This window comes from Mytilus californianus, unplaced genomic scaffold, assembly GCF_021869535.1.
Source record: "Mytilus californianus isolate M0D057914Y unplaced genomic scaffold, xbMytCali1.0.p SCAF_2, whole genome shotgun sequence".
NCBI classification, from domain to species: domain Eukaryota; kingdom Metazoa; phylum Mollusca; class Bivalvia; order Mytilida; family Mytilidae; genus Mytilus; species Mytilus californianus.
The window spans coordinates 85,682,564-85,702,982 of record NW_026262668.1 but is presented as its reverse complement, the minus strand read 5'-3'; the positions used below and the strand labels follow the sequence as shown (position 1 = coordinate 85,702,982).

The 20,419-nt window shown below is 32.6% G+C and overlaps 1 protein-coding gene across 1 annotated transcript; it reads left to right on the top strand.

Moving 5' to 3' along the window:
* The first annotated feature begins 256 nt into the window (after nucleotides 1-256).
* LOC127730346 (zinc finger and BTB domain-containing protein 16-A-like) lies at nucleotides 257-12,475 on the top strand. Its single transcript, XM_052238718.1, has 3 exons — nucleotides 257-430; nucleotides 8,680-9,171; nucleotides 11,554-12,475. Exons 1-3 carry the CDS (start codon nucleotides 292-294, stop codon nucleotides 12,390-12,392), a joined length of 1,470 nt encoding a protein of 489 aa, XP_052094678.1. The 5' UTR covers nucleotides 257-291; the 3' UTR covers nucleotides 12,393-12,475.
* The last annotated feature ends 7,944 nt before the right edge of the window (nucleotides 12,476-20,419 follow it).

Here is a 20,419-nt window from a genome sequence, read left to right as displayed (position 1 = left end):
ATAGGACGTGCCGCTGAAGATAGGTCACATTTTTCGGCGAGCTTGAAAATATGCGAATAGGTGGGGACAACTATCAGAAATATATAAGGTCAATAAAGTGTGGGGTAAGAGAACCCCAGCAGCACCCCTAATCAATTAAGTATTGTATCCCCCTCCTCCCCCCACAGTATCTGTCAAAACCAAAAACACAAAACAAACACGAAATTAAGTTCATATCCATACCTACATTATTATTTTTTAGGAGGATAAACTAACTTCCGTTTTAATGTTTTCCTAATCGACTGCTGAAAAATGAATCTAGATTATCATTCAGCTCAAGAAGATTTTAATGTCATCATAAGAAAGTTACAACCATGGGTTTTATCTAACTTTGTGATGTGGTTGGATATAAAAGTTGCAGAATATAAGATATTTGGGTGCATTTTAAATGGTGAGTTCGGCGCACAGGCACTTGTCTTTGAAAAAAAAACCATATAAACAAACAAACAAATATTTTATTGCTAATCACAGCGCCCACAAGGAGCAGAATAATCAACATTAATTTCGTACTAATCATGATTACAAGTGGTTCAATATGATTAAGACACAATGTTATAGATTTAAGCAAGTTCAATGAAAAGAAAATATTTATTAAAACAAGTAGAAGAACACAACAAGCACAGTAGTTAGTTTTTGTTATAAAATAAAATAATATAATATAACTGGGTAAAGGGTGGGGGATCACTGAGCATACACCTTATCGCTATTTAGTCCAATCCGGAAAAAACAGTCATTTAGACAACTTCCTGTTTGGGTCAACAGGCCGCAAACAAAGGTCATCAGTAACGAGCTGAGGGAGGGAAAAATTTAGAATGCGATCAATATGAAGCTTTGATAGATTATGATCCACTTTTTCCAAACTCAAATTAAAGTCAAAAAAATATTGTGTTTGAAGTATTTACGATGTTTTAAACAGGTCTCATTAAAAAGTATCATGCATGGTGCATTGTTTAAACAGGGTCCCAGATAGCGTCAACTGGATGAAAAAGTTGTGTAATTTTAGAACTTATCCGGAATGGAATAAATAGCGATTAGGTGTATTACTACACCCATTTATTATTTAAGGAAACTTTCCTGTGAGAGGATAAGTTTTCCAATAATTCGCTCAGTTTCTGGAGCATGAAAATATCTTCAGAAGACATAAGCCAAATAAATTGTGATTTAATATCTAGACTATTAAAATTTTTAAACCTTTGTTTTATTTCATTTAAAAAGTTAAGACGAATATTTGAAAGTTTATAGCTATAAATATCTCGGGGATGATTCTACGTACTATATAGTTTAGGGCCGCTTAGCATCCCTTAAATCGGCCAGCGGCCCCAACAAAATTTATGTGAATATAAATTCCATATTCAGGAAAAATAAAATTAAAATCGATATTTCCGGAAAAGTTTCAGCCACCCATTTAGGCAACTATAATTTTTGATAATTTGTCAACAATAATCCTGATAAGAATTCTGTCAAAGATCGCATTTTATTAACAACAATTTAATTATGTCAACATGTTTGTAGCAGCCGGATTCATTAGTGATGAAAATGTTATGGGTGTTTTTGATCTCATAAAAGCAGATCGCCCAGCAGGTCAGTAAAAAAGATGCTTTTTGTCAAAATGGGTCTCATTAAAGCAGACCTCGGCAGAGAGCAAAATTTAAATTTGGTATAACATTGATGAATAAATTTTAATGGGCACCAATCTCGTAAAAGCAGATCGCCCAGCAGAGCCGGTTATATAATATGATGAAAACTTGTTTTGTAAAAGAAATCATTTTATATTTAGTCAGGCTTTATTTCCCCAAAAGACAAAAGATTGAGCATGTTTGAAAATACATGTGGATGATAGATTATTCATGAAATAGGATCGATGTCAACATTATGGAAATGTTTCAAAAATTGTGAAGATAATCCAAATAATATTAAAATACAATGGTTCAATGCTTTAATTTCCTGTTTCTTCATGTTCTTAGGTAAAACTATGGCAACCTTCTACATATTCATGATATTAAACAGCAAGCAAAAATCACAAAACTATCTTATCAATTAAGTACTTAAACTTTTTTAATTGCTTTTCTAAATTCGATAAATAGCCAGTTCAATATGAAATCCATTTGAATCGAGGTAAATATATATAAAGATGACCTGTTGTTGAAAAAAATACCCAATGGATGTTTTTTTTAGTGGTTTATGTTAGCTGTTATATATGTAAAAGGCCGAGGTTACCATAGCTAAGAAGCCTAAGATGCAAGCCTACAAAAGATAGTGCATCAAAATTCATGTGCTATGATCTTCATGTAAAAACTTCCCTGGTCTCAATCCAATAACTGTCAAGTGATCTGGTAATCATATATATCATTTTTATCCAGGATTATTCAAAATGTTACAACTTATTACAGCAGTGTACAGGTGAAACATTATATACATTTTCCGTTTTTACAGGAAAATAATGTTAATTCATCTTAGATTTTATGCATAAAAAATTCCCAATTGAGATGATTGATATGAAAATTCCCATTTTGATGGTCAAGGGACCCATTTGAATACACCTGGAATCATCCCTGTATCTGTAATATATATACCTTAAACATGTTAAACACAAGGAAACCAACTCTCATTTTTGAGAAATGACATTCGATCGTGAACTTTCATTATTTCTAGATTCCCCGGTGGTCTATCCCACTGAAACTTGTTATATCCTCAATTTACATTGAATTATCAACAAAATGATGTATGACACATCATTTTCTGTTGTCTGAATCATTTGTCGCAGACTGTGTCATTTCTCAAAAATGAGAGTCGTGTACTAGTCAAATAATTATGACGTCTAGAAAGGTTATTTTATTTTTTTTCTGGGACGCCTTCCTACCATGTCATAACGCTGAAGCCCATTTTTCCGTCAGGACTTTTGAGAGAGGATTTTCAGCGGAATTTTGAGACCCAATTAAGATTGTGCGCTTATTGGTGCAAAATATTTCCAGAAATATCCAAAAGAAATGATAAAATAAAATATGATTCCATTTGAGGTGGGCAAATATTTACTTTGATTTCAAAATGGTTTCCCAGATTTTCCAAGATACTTCACTTCCGGAGAGTATAAAACATCAAACTAGGTAAAATTTGATGGACCTGAATTTCTGGAATGTTCGATTTATACTATCCGGAAATTCGATTCTGCCAAATTTTACAGAGTTTGATATTGTAAGTCTGATGGTATGGCAAAAAGGCAGAAAATGCTATTTCCTGAACGCCGCCTTAAAACACGACTACCGGAAATAGTATTTTCAGCCTTATTGCCATACCATCAGAAAGGCTAATTACAACCAACAGCAGAACAAGCCAAAACCACCCAAATACTACAGACATATACAAACCACAAAGATAACATATAAACATGATAAATGGTCTTTTTTCCAACATACCATCATTCAGTGGAACATGCTGCCAATAGCCACAGTACAGTCAGTCACAGTTGACAGCTTCAGAGCACACCTTACACAATTAAGGTCATGAAGGTGTTCTTTTTAAACTGATTTAAATCAGATACCAAATTTTGTAAATATAGTTAATTTTAATCACTATTTAGTAAAATACATGCACATTGTGAAATTTAGATAGTAGTTTTTATACGACCGCAAAAAAATTTTTGTGGTCGTATATTGGTATGACGTTGGCGTCGTCGTCGTCGTCGTCCGAAGACACATTGGTTTTCGCACTCTAACTTTAGTTTAAGTGAATGGATCTTTATGAAATTTTACCACAAGGTTCAATACCACAAAAGGAAGGTTGGGATTGATTTTGGGGGTTATGGTAATAACAGTAAAGGAATTAGGGGCCAAAAAGGGGCCAAAAATAAGCATTTTTGTAACTTCCAGACATAACTTGTGTGTTAGTGTATGGATCTCTCTGACATTGTACCACAAGGTTCCATATCACTAAAGGAATGCTGGGATTGATTTTGGGGGTAATTGCCTCCAAATTTTAGGAATTAGGGGCCAAAAAAGGGGCAAAAAACAAGCATTTTTCTAGTTTCATGACAATAACTTGTGTGTAAGTGTATGGATCTTTCTGAAATTGTACTACAAGGTTCCATATCACAAAGGGAAAGCTGGGTTTGAGTTTGGGGGTAATTGCCCTAAACGTTTAGGAATTTGGGGCCAAAAAGGGGCCAAAAAACACATTTTTTTCTAGTTTCCAGACAATAACTTGTGTTCAAGTGTATGGATCTCTCTGAAATTGTACTGCAAGGTACCATACCACAAAGGGAAGGCTGGGATTGAGTTTGGGGGTGATGAATCATAATGGGGGTTCAAAAAATTTTGGGGGGGGGATTTATTTTTTTTTCCTTTTTTTTCTTTTTTTCCTTTTTTGTTTCTTTTAAAATTTTCCATTTTAAGTTGGTTATTTCTGATTTATATTTAAAATCAAATAATAATGATATGGTAGGAGATACACACCAAACAGGATGTGTAAATTATTATATAATAAGTATTGTGCAATAGCAAGAAATTTTCAATTGCACAGTATTGCACAATAGCAAGAAATCTTCAATTGCACAGTATTGCGCAATAGCAAGAAATCTTCAATTGCACAGTATTGCGCAATAGCAAGAAATATTTAATAGCACAGGATTGTGCAAAAGAAGATACTTCCTATAAATTGCTTATTTCTTGACCAATTTCAATGGGGTTTTATTCTTGATTTCATGGGGTTCTTTAATATGCTGAATCTAACCGTGTATTTAGTTTTTGGATTTTGGGCCCCGTTTTTAAATTGGTCCACATTGAGGTCCAAAGGGTCCAAAATTAAACTTTGTTTGATTTCATCAAAAATTGAATTATTGGGGTTCTTTGATATGCCGAATCTAACTGTGTATTTAGATTCTTAAATTTTGGTTCCGTTTTCAAATTGGTCTACATTAAGGTCCAAAGGGTCCAAAATTAAACTTAGTTTGATTTTAACAAAAATTGAATTCTTAGGGTTCTTTGATATGCTGAATCTAAACATGTATTTAGATTTTTGATTATGGGCCCAGTTTTCAAGTTGGTCCAAATCGGGGTCCAAAATTAAACTTTGTTTGATTTCAACAAAAATTGAATATATGGGGTTCTTTGATATGCTGAATCTAACCATGTATTTAGATTTTTGATTTTTGGGCCCCGTTATCAACTTTGTCCACATTGAGGTCAAAAGGGTCCAAAATTAAACTTTGTTTGATTTCATCAAAAATTGAATTATTGGGGTTCTTTGATATGCCGAATCTAACCGTGTATTTAGATTCTTAATTTTTGGTTCCGTTTTCAAATTGGTCTACATTAAGGTCCAAAGGGTCCAAAATTAAACTTAGTTTGATTTTAACAAAAATTGAATTCTTAGGGTTCTTTGATATGCTGAATCTAAAAATGTATTTAGATTTTTGATTATGGGCCCAGTTTTCAAGTTGGTCCAAATCGGGGTCCAAAATTAAACTTTGTTTGATTTCAACAAAAATTGAATATATGGGGTTCTTTGATATGCTGAATCTAACCATGTATTTAGATTTTTGATTTTTGGGCCCCGTTATCAACTTTGTCCACATTGAGGTCAAAAGGGTCCAAAATTAAACTTTGTTTGATTTCATCAAAAATTCAATTATTGGGGTTCTTTGATATGCCGAATCTAACCGTGTATTTAGATTCTTAATTTTTGGTTCCGTTTTCAAATTGGTCTACATTAAGGTCCAAAGGGTCCAAAATTAAACTTAGTTTGATTTTAACAAAAATTGAATTCTTAGGGTTCTTTGATATGCTGAATCTAAACATGTATTTAGATTTTTGATTATGGGCCCAGTTTTCAAGTTGGTCCAAATCGGGGTCCAAAATTAAACTTTGTTTGATTTCAACAAAAATTGAATATATGGGGTTCTTTGATATGCTGAATCTAACCATGTATTTAGATTTTTGATTTTTGGGCCCCGTTATCAACTTTGTCCACATTGAGGTCAAAAGGGTCCAAAATTAAACTTTGTTTGATTTCATCAAAAATTGAATTCTTGGGGTTCTTTGATATGCTGAATCTAACCATGTATTTAGATTTTGGATATTGGACCATAATAGGTGAATGTCCAATTTAAAATTTTTAAGTTCTTAGACCACATTCAATCTGTGTTAGAAACCTATGCTGTGTCAAATATTTAATCACAATCCAAATCCAAAGCTGTATCAAGCTTGAATGTTGTGTCCATACTTCCCCCAACTGTTCAGGGTTCGACCTCTGCGGTCGTATCAAGCTGCGCCCTGCGGAGCATTTTATTGGCATTTACAAGGGAAATAACTTTTGGTAAATACCACACAGTATCCTGAAGTTTTGTTGTATACCTGAAGAAGATGAAGACAGAACCTCATTACTAGGAGACATGCTCAAAGCTCTGTAATAGATTTAGGAGATCACAGTGTCTGCAGTTAAGGTGGAGCTTAGACTGTATCTCAATTTGGGCTTGAGACAATACAGTATCAACAAAGATACCTACAGAATACAACAAATAACTAAGTCTAAACTTTTCTAACCGTATCAACAAAGATACCTACAGAATACAACAAATAACTAAGTCTAAACTTTTCTAACAGTATCAACAAAGATACCTACAGAATACAACAAATAACTAAGTCTAAACTTTTCTAACAGTATCAACAAGGATACCTACAGAATACAACAAATAACTAAGTCTAAACTTTTCTAACAGTATCAACAAGGATACCTACAGAATACAACAAATAACTAAATCTAAACTTTTCTAACAGTATCAACAAGGATACCTACAGAATACAACAAATAACTAAATCTAAACTTTTCTAACAGTATCAACTACAGAGTACAACAAATAACTAATTCTAAACTTTTCTGACAGTATCAACAAGGATACCTACAGAATACAACAAATAACTAAGTCTAAACTTTTCTAAGTAGTAGTTAAATGTACATCAAAGTTGTGATACAGAGATCAACTCATGGTCTGGAAAAGAAAATTTATAGACTTGTTCCTTTTGTTTACAGAAGATACAGATATGTGCAAGGCACAAGTGATTTAAAATTCCAACAGGGACCTAGATCAGCTACATGTATTTGATTGATCACTCTTTTTTTTAGGACGAAAGTAGATTTCCTAAAATTACAAAAAGTATTCCCGACATAACAATTTATCAATTAGGGTAAATAATGCACACAATAGTGACTAGAAGGGTTGAGAACGCATAGTTTTGACATATAATTGGATTTTTCTTTGCATGATTTGGGTTTTTGGGTAAAGATGAAATGCAATCAAAACCCTATGGTACTGACTTGATATCTATATCTTCCAAGGTTTATCACTACCTTTGATAGTTAAAACAAAATAGTGCAGCGAAGTGATCATTATATAGACCCTATCCAGTCAATTTCGTTCAGTTTATTAATGATATGTTATAGTTGATATTTAAGTTACAATATGATATGTATTGGAAAAACAATACTTGCCAAGAAAACATTTTTTTTATTAAAAATTACATAAGTAATGCATGGTGTTTAAATCTGTTATAAAAAAAGTGCATCTACAAATGTACAACTCATGAAAAAAGGAAGATACATGTACATTTGTAACTCCAACTAAAATTCTTAATTTGCCTAGCAAAATACAATTCAATGTTTTATTCAAAAATTCACCTAATTTCAAAATCAAAGCAATCTTTACCCTTCAGTGCTCACAAGCACTTTGATTAATTGTTGATATAACTACAAATGTACATGTTATGTATTTGACCCCACATCATTTTAAAGGGCTTACTTGGAAACTTTTTTTTGTAAAAATTTATTCTTTAATATCCAATGAATCTTGCAAGCATGCATGTGTACCTATGAGTCATGTTCTATTAATCATGTTAATATTATAATTTGCATATTTGAAAATTCATCAATGAAAAATCACTTAATTTCAGTGTTTTAAATATAATAACAGTGGCGGATCCAGAACTTTTTATAAGGGGGTCCCGCTGACTGACCTAAAGGGGGGGGGGGGGGGGGGCTCCAGTCATGCTTCAGTGATTTCCGATATAATCGTCCAAATTTTTCCCACAAAAGGGGGGGGGGGGGGGGGGGGCCCGGGCCCCCCCCTGGATCCGCCTATGAATAACATGATGAACTTGTTTTTAAAAAAAAAAACAGACTAGCATGTGTGATGGGTGAAATAGAGATCAAATAGTGTCCACTCACTGAAACAAAAAATAGCTAATTCATCATCACACAGATTCAAGAAATAGCAAATTTAACCGAAATTGGTAATAGACAAATACACAAGTCATGGGTTTTTTTTTATTTATAATACAGATCCTGTGTCAACGCTTCATTTACAAAGAATCTGAAAATGCTTGGTTTTATTTTCTGTTTTTAAGACTTTTCAGTATCATCTTGTTTTGTCTTAATAATATACACCTTCAAAAATTTGAAGCCAGGAATTTCATTGACTGATGTAACAATTACAAAATATTTTTTTCTCTTCTTGAATTTCTCTGGACTACATTGCTCCAAAAGTGTGTTTCCTTGTTTTTCTTTAAGCTGTGCAGCCATGTTCATGTGTACTTTTCTTTATGAAATATCATCCAATAGTATTTTTCATGCATTCGTTTTTGTATTTTGTAGAAGCAGAAAAAGACAGAGCAAGGTCTTATGTACTTGGAATCTGTCAATCTAGTACAAACACTACCAATGAACAATTACAACAGAAGGAATCATCATGTTATTTACAAACAATAGCTCCAAAGTTATCAACTAAGATTCCAAGACAAAGACAGAATGTAGAACAAAGTGATCCAGGAAACCAAACTTATAAAGAGCATGAACATTATAAAAACTCTTCTAGAAGAACAAACAATCACAAACAGGGTAGTGAGTTGCACATTTTTCCAACTGCATATCAAAAGCAACAAATCATACATCAACCTGAACAAGAAAAACTTCATGGAAATCCTACGTCCAATTCTTCTGATTCAGTAGAATATATTAACTTAGACAGTGAAGATGAAGAAGAATCATTAAGAGAAGATAACTCCCTTGAAGTAAATTTGATAAGAGATCCTCAATTTTCTAAAGATGTTGTAGAAAGGCTTGCAATTTATGAACAACATCTATCTGGTAATAGTTAGATATTTTATCAATTGTTGCAAGGCATATTTTAAAAGAGTTCACATATCTCAATACATACAAATCTCTTTAAATAGTAAAAGGGTTTAAACAAACAATTATAAATGTTAATCATCTACATCATATGGTATCTGTTGGAGAGTTGTCTCATTGGCAATCATACCACATCTTCTTATTTTTATAATCATGATAATGATAGAATTTTAACATACATTTGTTCTTTGCCAAAATGTAGTTTATTTGAGCTACTTTCAAAAGTATATACATATAATGGACATATAAAACATGTTGATTTATACCCAGTATGTGTTCAAGTTACATGTAATGCAATGTTGACATTTTCTTAAGGATTGCACATGGAAAAAAAACTTTATTATGTGAAACACCAAAGAAAATAACTAATAGAAATTTGAAATAGAATATGAAAAGAGAGCTCTTATAAAATTCTTTTAGAAACTATATAAATGGGTATACAAGACGTATAATATATTGAAGAAAATTTTATCCTACATTTAACCTAAAGTTGCATCTTCTTTTTTTTTTATTCTTAACTATTGTACTTGATTTCCATTGAAATTGACATAGCCAAAAGGCATACTGCAAAGAGGACCCCATAATGATAATTTTTTTTCAAAGATTGTAAAAGACTTTCATACTGCTATAATAGGTTTTCATTATGACTTTTTGGGGAATTATTTGGATATCATTAACATATATTTTTTTGGGGAATTATATTTAAACAATATTTGAATATGTCTAAAATAAACTTAATAAAGCCACTAATTTTCTAGACCTGTGTGAAACACCTTTGACCTCTGACTGTAGGTCAACAGTGTTCTTGGTAACACATCTAAATGTGTCCCTGGCACAAAATTTTAATCAAAATGACAAATTTTTTTTTAGTGGCATTCCATAATGCAGTGTTCTCCCCAGGCCCTTAAAGGACCGCAGGCCCGCGATGTCTAATTTTTTACCGTGGTGGTATCAGTCTTACCGTGATGTATATTTCTTATGACAAGAATCATTTCACATACAACAACTTTCTTTTTAGAAACTAGAAAGTTTTTTAAATTGAACATTTTTAGTTTCCTTTGAATGATATGTTATTTTTATTGATCATGGATTTTATAAAAGATTTAATTACTTTAAATTTAGATGAATATTTTGTAATGAATCCTGTTTTATTTATTTTTAAAAAAAATATTAAAGTATACAAACTGTTTATTGATTAACTTCTTTTCTACCAATAATTTTCTGACTCAATGTCTACATAACACAGTACCACAGTATTAAAACAAAACAAGAGAACTGCAGTAACTAGAAATATAGCTAAGCGATGCGACACGACTGATTGTATGAATCATTTCACCAAGCTGTCCACATGGTTACCCTGGTGCTATCCAAAAATCCTGGGGAGAACACTGATAATGTATACATTTTTTCTCAGATGAGTACAGTTGAAATATACTATTTATAGATTGATGTTGAATCTGTAACTGCTTGTTGGCCTTGGTAATATCTGTTTTCTGATATGCAATATACTAGCCTGACGCTTGCACATGATAAAGGTAAATCAATACATGTACATGTATTATGTAAATGTATGCATTTTCAGTACTCAGGGCTAAAACATTTCCTGTTTTAATGGGGTATCCTAACCTATATTTATAAATGCTTATGATGCAAAAATTTACATTCCTTCCATTAGGCTACAAGGATTTTTTTAATTGCTAAATTAATAAAAATAGAAACAAGACAATTTTCTTATTTTTGAAAACATTGAATTGTAACTTATATGATAGGGTTATTGATAAATGTTGTCGCAAGTAAAATTGCAATTGTAATATCCAATGTATATTCTACAAGGGATAATATTCATGCAATAAACCTTTTATTTTAAAGCAAAGCTTAAAAACTGTTTAAAACATATTATTGTCACTGATGACATCATTAATTTAATTAATTTACTTGCACTACAATATGTGATATATTTTGCATGCTATAATAATTTAATTTTGGATGTAACAAGTCTTCTGATTGGCTTTAAGTTTTTTTACTATTAGCTCATAGACATAATTTTGTCATGTGACCATGACATCATCAATGTTTTTTCATTATTTATTCCTTTCAGTCTATTCCAAATAACCTCAAAAATGTGGTGCACACTTTTAAATAACCTGCTACACAGGTTATTCAGTGTGCACCACATTTTTGATGTTATTTCTTCATAGACAGAAAAAATATTACAGTCATTCCTTAATTAGATATTGTTACATATTCATTTATTACTTATACTTTCTGTGTATATTCAAATAGATTTTAACCAAATTTTAACCTTTTTAGAAGTCAGTCATTGTCTTCTTTCTTTCTCAGGTTCTGTATCTGTTATAAAATTAGAACTTCCAGATAATATTGGTGATTTTGAACAGCAGCAGGAAGAGTTCCCAATAAATACTGATTTATGTGAGAATTCAGGGAGTATATATATGAACTCAAATGAAATTATTAATGCAGAAGCTATTATTAAAACAGAAGGCAGACAATCTGTTGTTACATGTAATTATACTGAAAGTGGCAACAAACCTGGAACAACCCCAGCAGAAAACAGTGAAGAAGAAAATAGACATGTACTGAAAGTGTTTAGTGATATGTCATATCCTTGGGATGGCTTCAACATGTGTAGTACATGTTTTGGCTTATTTGGTTCAGTAACAGAATTACAGAACCATTTTAAAGTTCACCATCCTGGTAGTGTAATGCTTTCAACTTGTGTATATTGTGGGGGCAGTTTCTCCAGCAATTTTCTATTGAAGCAACATTTTGTGACTTGTCGTATGGGTAAACATGACTTCACATGTATTTTGTGTGGAAAGTCATTTAAACAGGGACAGCATTTCAGAGGACATTTGAACACACATCTTGGTGTGCAGGCTTTCAAGTGTAAAACATGTAAAAAATCGTTTACATATAAAACTCATTTGACTGTCCATGAAAAGCAGTATCATAGTGGCAGCTTTAGTGGTAAATTTGAATGTGTTATATGTAAACGTAGGTATCTTAAAAAGGTACATTTAAATGAACATATTCGTGGTTTTCATGGAAAAGCAAAGCCAAGATATACATGTGAATTTTGTGATGAAAAATTTGTGTGGAGAGGATCATTTATTAAACATAAGAAGGCAAAATGTATGAAAAATCCAAACAGAATGTAAAATGTCAATACATAGGCTATAATATCATGAATATACATTATAACTGCAATTTCGTTTAATATTGTGCAACTTTTTCAGTTTTCCTTGTATAGTAAATATACATGTAGCATCCATAGATTTATTCTTACACAATCTAAAACTAATTTGCACCATAGCAAGTATTATCTTGGTCTATAGTTATTTATTGGGATCTGTGTCCTCTAATGATGAGTCCATTTAGAGAGAATATATGAGTTTGATTAAAAATCAAGACTCTTGAGGCAGTTTATTCATTACATTTCATGTAACTGGATCCTTAATACTATACTACATTCAAAGCAAAAGGTAGTTGTCTACAAGAAATACATAATCTAAGTATGTAAGAAATATTTTTAAACTAGTAGGAGTGAAAACTCAAAAAGGTTTATCAATGATTTGTTATATGCAAGTTTCTACTTTAAAAATCCTGAAGATTGGGTACATGAACTTGTATAATTATGAACATGTTTGAATAAGCAAGAAGGGTCTTTGACAGACTATAAAGGCTCCTTAGTATTTATTTTGTATGGCTAAGGAATTCATTGTCATAATGTGCTTATTTTCAAACTAAATTAATCTTATTTACGTATTACAATAATTTACTTAAGGATTTTTAAAGTGTAAAACAAAAAGGAATATCACTACTGAAATTTATTATTATGAATGCTAGTTCTTATTATTGCTAACCTGGGACTGTCACATTGTTCACATAATTAAAAACATAGCAACAATTGAAAAAATCCACACCTGTATATGTATACACTAGTTCTTTTGTCTAAATATTTTACATCATTCAAACTTATCATATTTGCAGAGAAATAAGTCACATTATGAACATAAAGTTATTAAATTACCCTTTTCTGAACAATTTATAGTACATTTTTAGGATTCAATTTGACCGTTTAAAAACAGTTTTAACTACAACGCAAATATTATTCTTTATTTTTTTAGCCCTTTTTTCTTTTATTCTTTATACCTTTACTCATTTCTACATCGTATAAACCACATCCAGACCCTTGGTAAAGGACAGGAAATATTTACGCTAACTATTTAGATATTTTAGGTGTATTGTATAATGAGTTGTTGCAGATCAAACATACATTTGTACTAAAAGATGTCTAGCAACTGTATTTTTTATGCCAATAGTAGCAATTTATCAGGGTAATAATAGCTATTTGAATGTTAACATGTTTTAAGCAATAGTAGCAGTTTAAGATTTCAAATAGTGATTTTTGTCGAGACATAGGGATTGTTTTTCCGCCGACGGCTCCTGCTCCTGCTCCTGCGTCAACAATTGTTAAGTTTTCTGCTTAAGTTAGTTCGATAGGAACTACTGTTGATAGATCATTGATATTTGCTTTGAAGTTGCTATTACTATCAGTTTGACAACCATTTTGAGGCCCTGCCCCCTAGGACATGGTCAAGTGACTTTGAATTAATTAGCAATTTTCAATGTTAAGTTTTCTGCTTTAGTTAGTTTGATAGGATCTTCTTGTGATAAATCAATGATATTTTGTATGAAGTTGCATTACTATCAGTTCATATCAGTTTAGTGACCATTTTGATGCCCTGCCCCTAGGTCATGGTCCAGTGACTTTGAATTAATTATCAATTTTCAATGTTAAGTTTTTCTGCTTAAGTTATATTGAAAGGAACTACTTACAATAAACAAAGATATTTTTCTATTAAGTTACATTACTGTCTGTACATCTCAGTTAGTCGACAATTTTCAGGCCCTGCCCACTAGATCATAGCCCAGTGACTGAATTAATAAGCTATGTTGCTGTCCTTCAGATTGAATTTTATGCCGATAGGCAAGACATATCTCTGTGTCAACAGTTTATTTTAATGCGGCATGTATCTTTTTTTTATTACAAGAGCTGTTTTGTTTCAATCTTTATTGTTATATTGTTATTTACAAAGTAAGGAAATACTGAAAAAAGAAAATAAAAGTACTTGATCGCTCATTTTTGGTATGTATTCTCCATTCAGGAATCAATCTGTTGATTATCTTAATTAAGAAAATGAAAAGGATAAACATGAAAGTTTCTATTAAGTGGCATAAAGAGAGTTGTCTCATTGGCACTCGTACCACATCTTCTTATATCTATATAACTTATATTCTACTGCAACATATACAAAATTCACATTAATTATTCTTCTAATGAAGTCTGTTGCCAAACATTTTCAAAAATAAACATAATGTGTAGGTCAAAACTTAAACTTTTCTGTGGCAGTTCTCAGAACTTGCAAGTCAGATGTACATAAGGTTCTTGTATGTGTTGGACTCGAATGATTATGTCTACATTAAGCTGATTAAGGAGTAAATGTAAATAAACAGTAGGTTTTTTTTTTAAAATAAAGGTTTGGTTTACTAAATATCTTGATGAATAGAAATTTATTTTATTGTCATGTTTAAATGGTTAAAACTTGAGAACAGAAAGTGATGGATCATGGGATAATATGACCTACTAAAGGCTTGAAAGACCAATGGTCACCTTTGACTTGTGACCTTGAACATTATTTTTCAAATAACACAATATTGAGAATCTAATGAATGTTCTACATGATAAGACAAATCAAATGAAATATAGGTGCATCCACAGGGAGCATCTCCACCCCCTGCCATTAGAGAATGTTCACATTTATAGATAGTGGATGAGATCCCTACCCCTTAATTATATATTTCTTGTTTGATTTGTCAAGATGCCTTAAATTATACACATGATGAGTCCTCATGATCAGGGATCATTCCTGACCCCTGCAGTTTCAACTTTGATAATTTTCAAATATTTTGAAAATGACTGAGATCCCTACCCCTGAACTATATACTAGACTACGTGTGTATAAGTATATATCTGTCATGGGAAGATAAATGATATATAGGTTAAATCTACAGGGATCATCTTCCCTTGTGATTTAGGAAAATACAAATGAGTATTACATATTCACATGCAATATAAACATATGGACGTTAAGCAAACAACAATCAATAAAAAAAAATACAATTTTTATTGGTAACAAAAAAAATAATTCGTGTTCCATGTAAATGTTAAATAGATGTGATTACGGTCCTGGAACTAAATGTGACAAAACAACGAAGATGGGACTACGGTCATCGAGCTAATCAAAGAACGAAGATGTCAGGGCCGTAACCAGCCTCAGAGGCAAAATTATTCCCGGCGAGGGGTCTGGGGCCGCTCAAGGCCCCCAGAGGCTCTGGAAAAAATGACGCAAAATCGTGCATTCTGAGCGTTTCCCGGACCCTTTCTTAATCTGAAACGCAAGTTTTGTTTTAATTATTTTTTTGACAATATTCTGGTCTCAAAGCAAAATATATAGATTCAGTGCAAGATTTAGTTTTTAGGGACAACTTCAAAAGACCGATATGTAGGATAAAGCAAAAATCGTAATTCATATAGTTAAGTGTGTGGCTGCTGTTTTTTTGTTATTTTTTTTGTTTTTGAGTTTCTGCTTGTAGGAAAAACGTATTATACCTGTCAATTATGTTTTTTTTTCAAATTAAGTTAAGAAGGGGCTGATTATCATTGATATAACTATGTGGATTCAGTTTTTATAACACATTTCAATTACAAATTGATGCAATTCCTAACTGGGATAGAAAGGGTACACTCAGGGTAGACTCAGCGGGAAAACTGTTCTTAATAAGACCTCATTGCTACATTTTTGTGCTGTTTAATATGTATACGGGGTGATTAATGTCGGATCTGCCTGTTCTGGTATTGTATTGTGTGTAGACTTGGGTGTAATTTTTTTGTGACTTTGAAATTTATTCACAGCTACTTTAAGTACCGCTTAATCGACGCTAGGGGCTGTCTTGACATTGTTATAAGGTACGAAAGATTCGTTCATTGTTGAAGACCCTCCAGCGACTGTCAAGATGAAGAACAGGAATAAAAGCCCTGTTCTTTGATAATTTGTATTTTTTCCATACACATTTACTCCATATCCCTTTACTTTCTTTTAAAGGGCCTGAACACGGCTTAATGCAAGTTTACGCCCTTCAATGTAAAAGGTCATATGGCAATACATTATTTTTCTTTTTAAATGATTTGATTCCGGGAGATTGTTTGTCTCACTTTAATTTAACCCATGTCATCTTTTTAGTTTAACAGAAAAAGAGCCAGTTTTATATTCTTTAATATAATGTATAATTTTCCATGAAAAAACGAGCAATATTTCTATGTCCGGTAGCTTCGTATCTTCTCAAAACATTCTCTCGAAACAATATCTGGCCATCGGTGGACATGTAACATTGCCAACCCACACAACCGTTCACCCGTCATTACCGACCACTTCGACTATGCTATTTCGATATTTTTTTATTTTTTATTATCAATGTTTCATAGACTAACCGATACATATTTTTACAATTTAAAGTAGTTTTTAAAATTAGACGAAAGGTCCTTAAATATAATGAAACTCGAGTTTAAAACAAAATTACTAATTTACAAATGAAATTCAACGCTAAGACAGTAGTCACGAAGAAAGGCAATCAATGAACAAAAGACAAACCCGCGAACAGATAAGACACATAACAACAAATTATAGACAATCAACACTGAAAACTAAAAATAAATGAGAAACATGGATCTCGAAAAAAACAGGGGCGACGTCAGAGGGTGAACAAAACTTGCTTCTTGCAAGACGCTTGCCGTGAAAACAATTTGATATGAAGACAAGCTTTTGTTTCAACTTATTAATTTTTTTTTTAATTTCCAACATGAGGCATTTGCTTCAATGTAGTTACGGCCCTGGATGTGATTAAGGTCCTTGAGCTTACGAAAAAAATGAAAAAGTGATAAAAACACTGGAGCTAATATAAAAACAAAAAGGTATTTACGGTCCTTAAGCTTACCAAAGAAAGAAAAAGTAATAACGATCCTGGAGCTTATCAAATAAATGGGGAATCTGTGTCCCATGATGCCCCCGCATGCTTATAACGTTATAATGAGAATAACTCAAGAACGGTAAAAGTGACGCTACCCAAATTCGTGTTTGGTGTGAGTTTTACGGCAATAAGCATTGTGTATACATTCCATAACATTTGGTCGAGGCAAACAAGTTTAGAGAACGGAAACGAAAAATTCAGCATTTTTTTTTCATTTGTAAAGGGGCATAACTCTAGAACGATAAAAGTGACGCCACCAAAATTCAAACTTGATCTGTGTTTTGTGGTAATAAGCACTGTATATAAGATTCATAACATTTGGTTGAAGCAAACTAAAATTAGAGAACGGAAACGAAAAACTCAGCAATTTTCCATTTGTAAAAGGGGCATAACTCTAGAATGGTAAACTGAGTGACGCTACCCAAATTCAAACTTGATTTGTGTTTTGTGGTAATAAGCATTGTGTATAAGTTTCATTACATTTGGTTGAGGCAAATTAAAGTTAGAGAACGGAAACCAATTTCGGGACGTACTGACGGACAGACGTGCAGACGGACAAGGGTAAAACTGGCCTCCGCTACGGCGGGGGCATAAAAATAAAAAGGTGATTACGGTCAATAAGCTTACCAAAGAACGAAAAAGTGATTAAGGTCCTTGAGCTTACCAAAGAACGAAAATGTGATTACGGTCCCTGAGCTTACCAAAGAACGAAAATGTGAATACGGTCCTGGAGCTAACCAAAGAATAAAAAGGTCAAAAAGATCCTGGAGCTTACCAAAGAATGAAAAAATGAAAACGATCCTGGAACATACCAAAGAACGAAGATATGATTACATTCGTGGAGCTAAATTTAATAAACCAGCGAAGATGTGGTTACGGTCCTGGAGCTTACCAAAGAATTAACGAAAACGTGATAAAGATCCTGGAGCTTACTAATGAACGAAGATGTGATTACGGTTCTTGAGCTTACCAAAGAACGAAATATGATTACGTCCTGGAAACGAAAAAAATCGGCAATTTTTCCATTTGTAAAGGGGCATAACTCTAGAAAGTTAAAGTGAGGCCACCAAAATTCAAACTTGATCTGTGTTTTGTGGTGATAAGCATTGCACATAAGTTTCACAACATTTGGTTTAGGCAAAGTAAAGTAAGAGAACGGAAACGAAAAATTCAGCATTTTTTTCCATTTGTAAAGGGGCATAACTGTAGAACGGAAAAAGTGACGCTACCCAAATTCAAACTTGATCTGTGTTTTGTGGCAATAAGCATTGTGTATAAGTTTCAAAATATTTGGTTGAGGCAAACTAAAGTTAGAAGACGGAAACGAAATATTCAGCAATTTTTCCATTTGTAAAGGGTCATAACTGTAGAACGGTAAGAGTTACGCCACCCAAATTCAAACTTGGTCTGTGTTATGTGGTATAAAGCATTGTGTATAACTTTCATAACATTTCATTGAGGCAAAATTAAGTTGGAGAACAATAACGAAAAATTCGGCAATTTTTCTATTTGTTAAGGGGCATAACTCTAGAGCAGTGAAAGTGAGGCCACCAAAATTCAAACTTGATCTGTGTTTTGTTGTGATTAGCACTGCACATAAGTTTTATAACTTTTGTTTGAGTTGGAGAATAAAACGAAACATTGATTTTTCCATTTGTAAAGGGGCATAACTCTAGAATGGTAAAAGTGACGCTACCCAAATTCAAACTTGATCTGTATTTTGTGGTAATAAGCATTGTGTTTAAGTTTCAAAACACTTGGTTGATGCAAACTAAAGTTAGAAAATTGAAACGAAATATTCAGCAATTTTTCCATTTGTAAAGGGTCATAACTATAGAACGGTAAAAGTTACGCCACCCAAATTCAAACTTGGTCTGTGTTCTGTGGTATAAAGCATTGTGTATAAGTTTCATAACATTTCATTGAGGCAAAATAAAGTTAGAGAACAAAAACGAAAAATTCGGCAATTTTTCTATTTGTTAAGGGGCATAACTCTAGAGCAGTGAAAGTGAGGCCACCAAAATTCAAACTTGATCTGTGTTTTGTGGTGATTAGCACTGCACATAAGTTTTATAACTTTTGTTTGAGTTGGAGAATAAAACGAAACATTGATTTTCCATTTGTAAAGGGGCATAACTCTAGAATGGTAAAAGTGACGCTACCCAAATTCAAACTTGATCTGTATTTTGTGGTAATAAGCATTGTGTATAAGTTTCAAAACACTTGGTTGAGGCAAACTAAAGTTAGAAAACGGAAACGAAATATTCAGCAATTTTTCCATTTGTAAAGGGTCATAACTGTAGAACGGTAAAAGTTACGCCACCCAAATTCAAACTTGGTCTGTGTTATGTGGTATAAAGCATTGTGTATAAGTTTCATAACATTTCATTGAGGCAAAATTAAGTTAGAGAACAAAAACGAAAAAATCGGCAATTTTTCTATTTGTTAAGGGGCATAACTCTAGAGCAGTGAAAGTGAGGCCACCAAAATTCAAACTTGATCTGTGTTTTGTGGTGATTAGCACTGCACATAAGTTTTATAACTTTTGTTTGAGTTGGAGAATAAAACGAAACATTGATTTTTCCATTTGTAAAGGGGCATAACTCTAGAATGGTAAAAGTGACGCTACCCAAATTCAAACTTGATCTGTATTTTGTGGTAATAAGCATTGTGTATAAGTTTCAAAACATTTGGTTGAGGCAAACTAAAGTTAGAAAACGGAAACGAAATATTCAGCAATTTTTCCATTTGTAAAGGGTCATAACTGTAGAACGGTAAAAGTTACGCCACCCAAATTCAAACTTGGTCTGTTATGTGGTATAAAGTATTGTGTATAAGTTTCATAACATTTGGTTGAGGCAAACTAAAGTTAGAGAACGGAAACCAATTATGGGACGTACGGTCGTACATACGGACAAGGGTAAAACTTAATGCCCCTCCGCTACGGCGGGGACATAATAAAGGACGAAGATGTGAATACGGGCCCTGAGTTAAATATAAAAAAAGAACGAAGATGTGATTACGGTCCTGGAGTTAAATGTAACAAGAGAAAGAAGTTGTGATGACGGTCCTGGAACTAAATGTAACAAAGAGAACA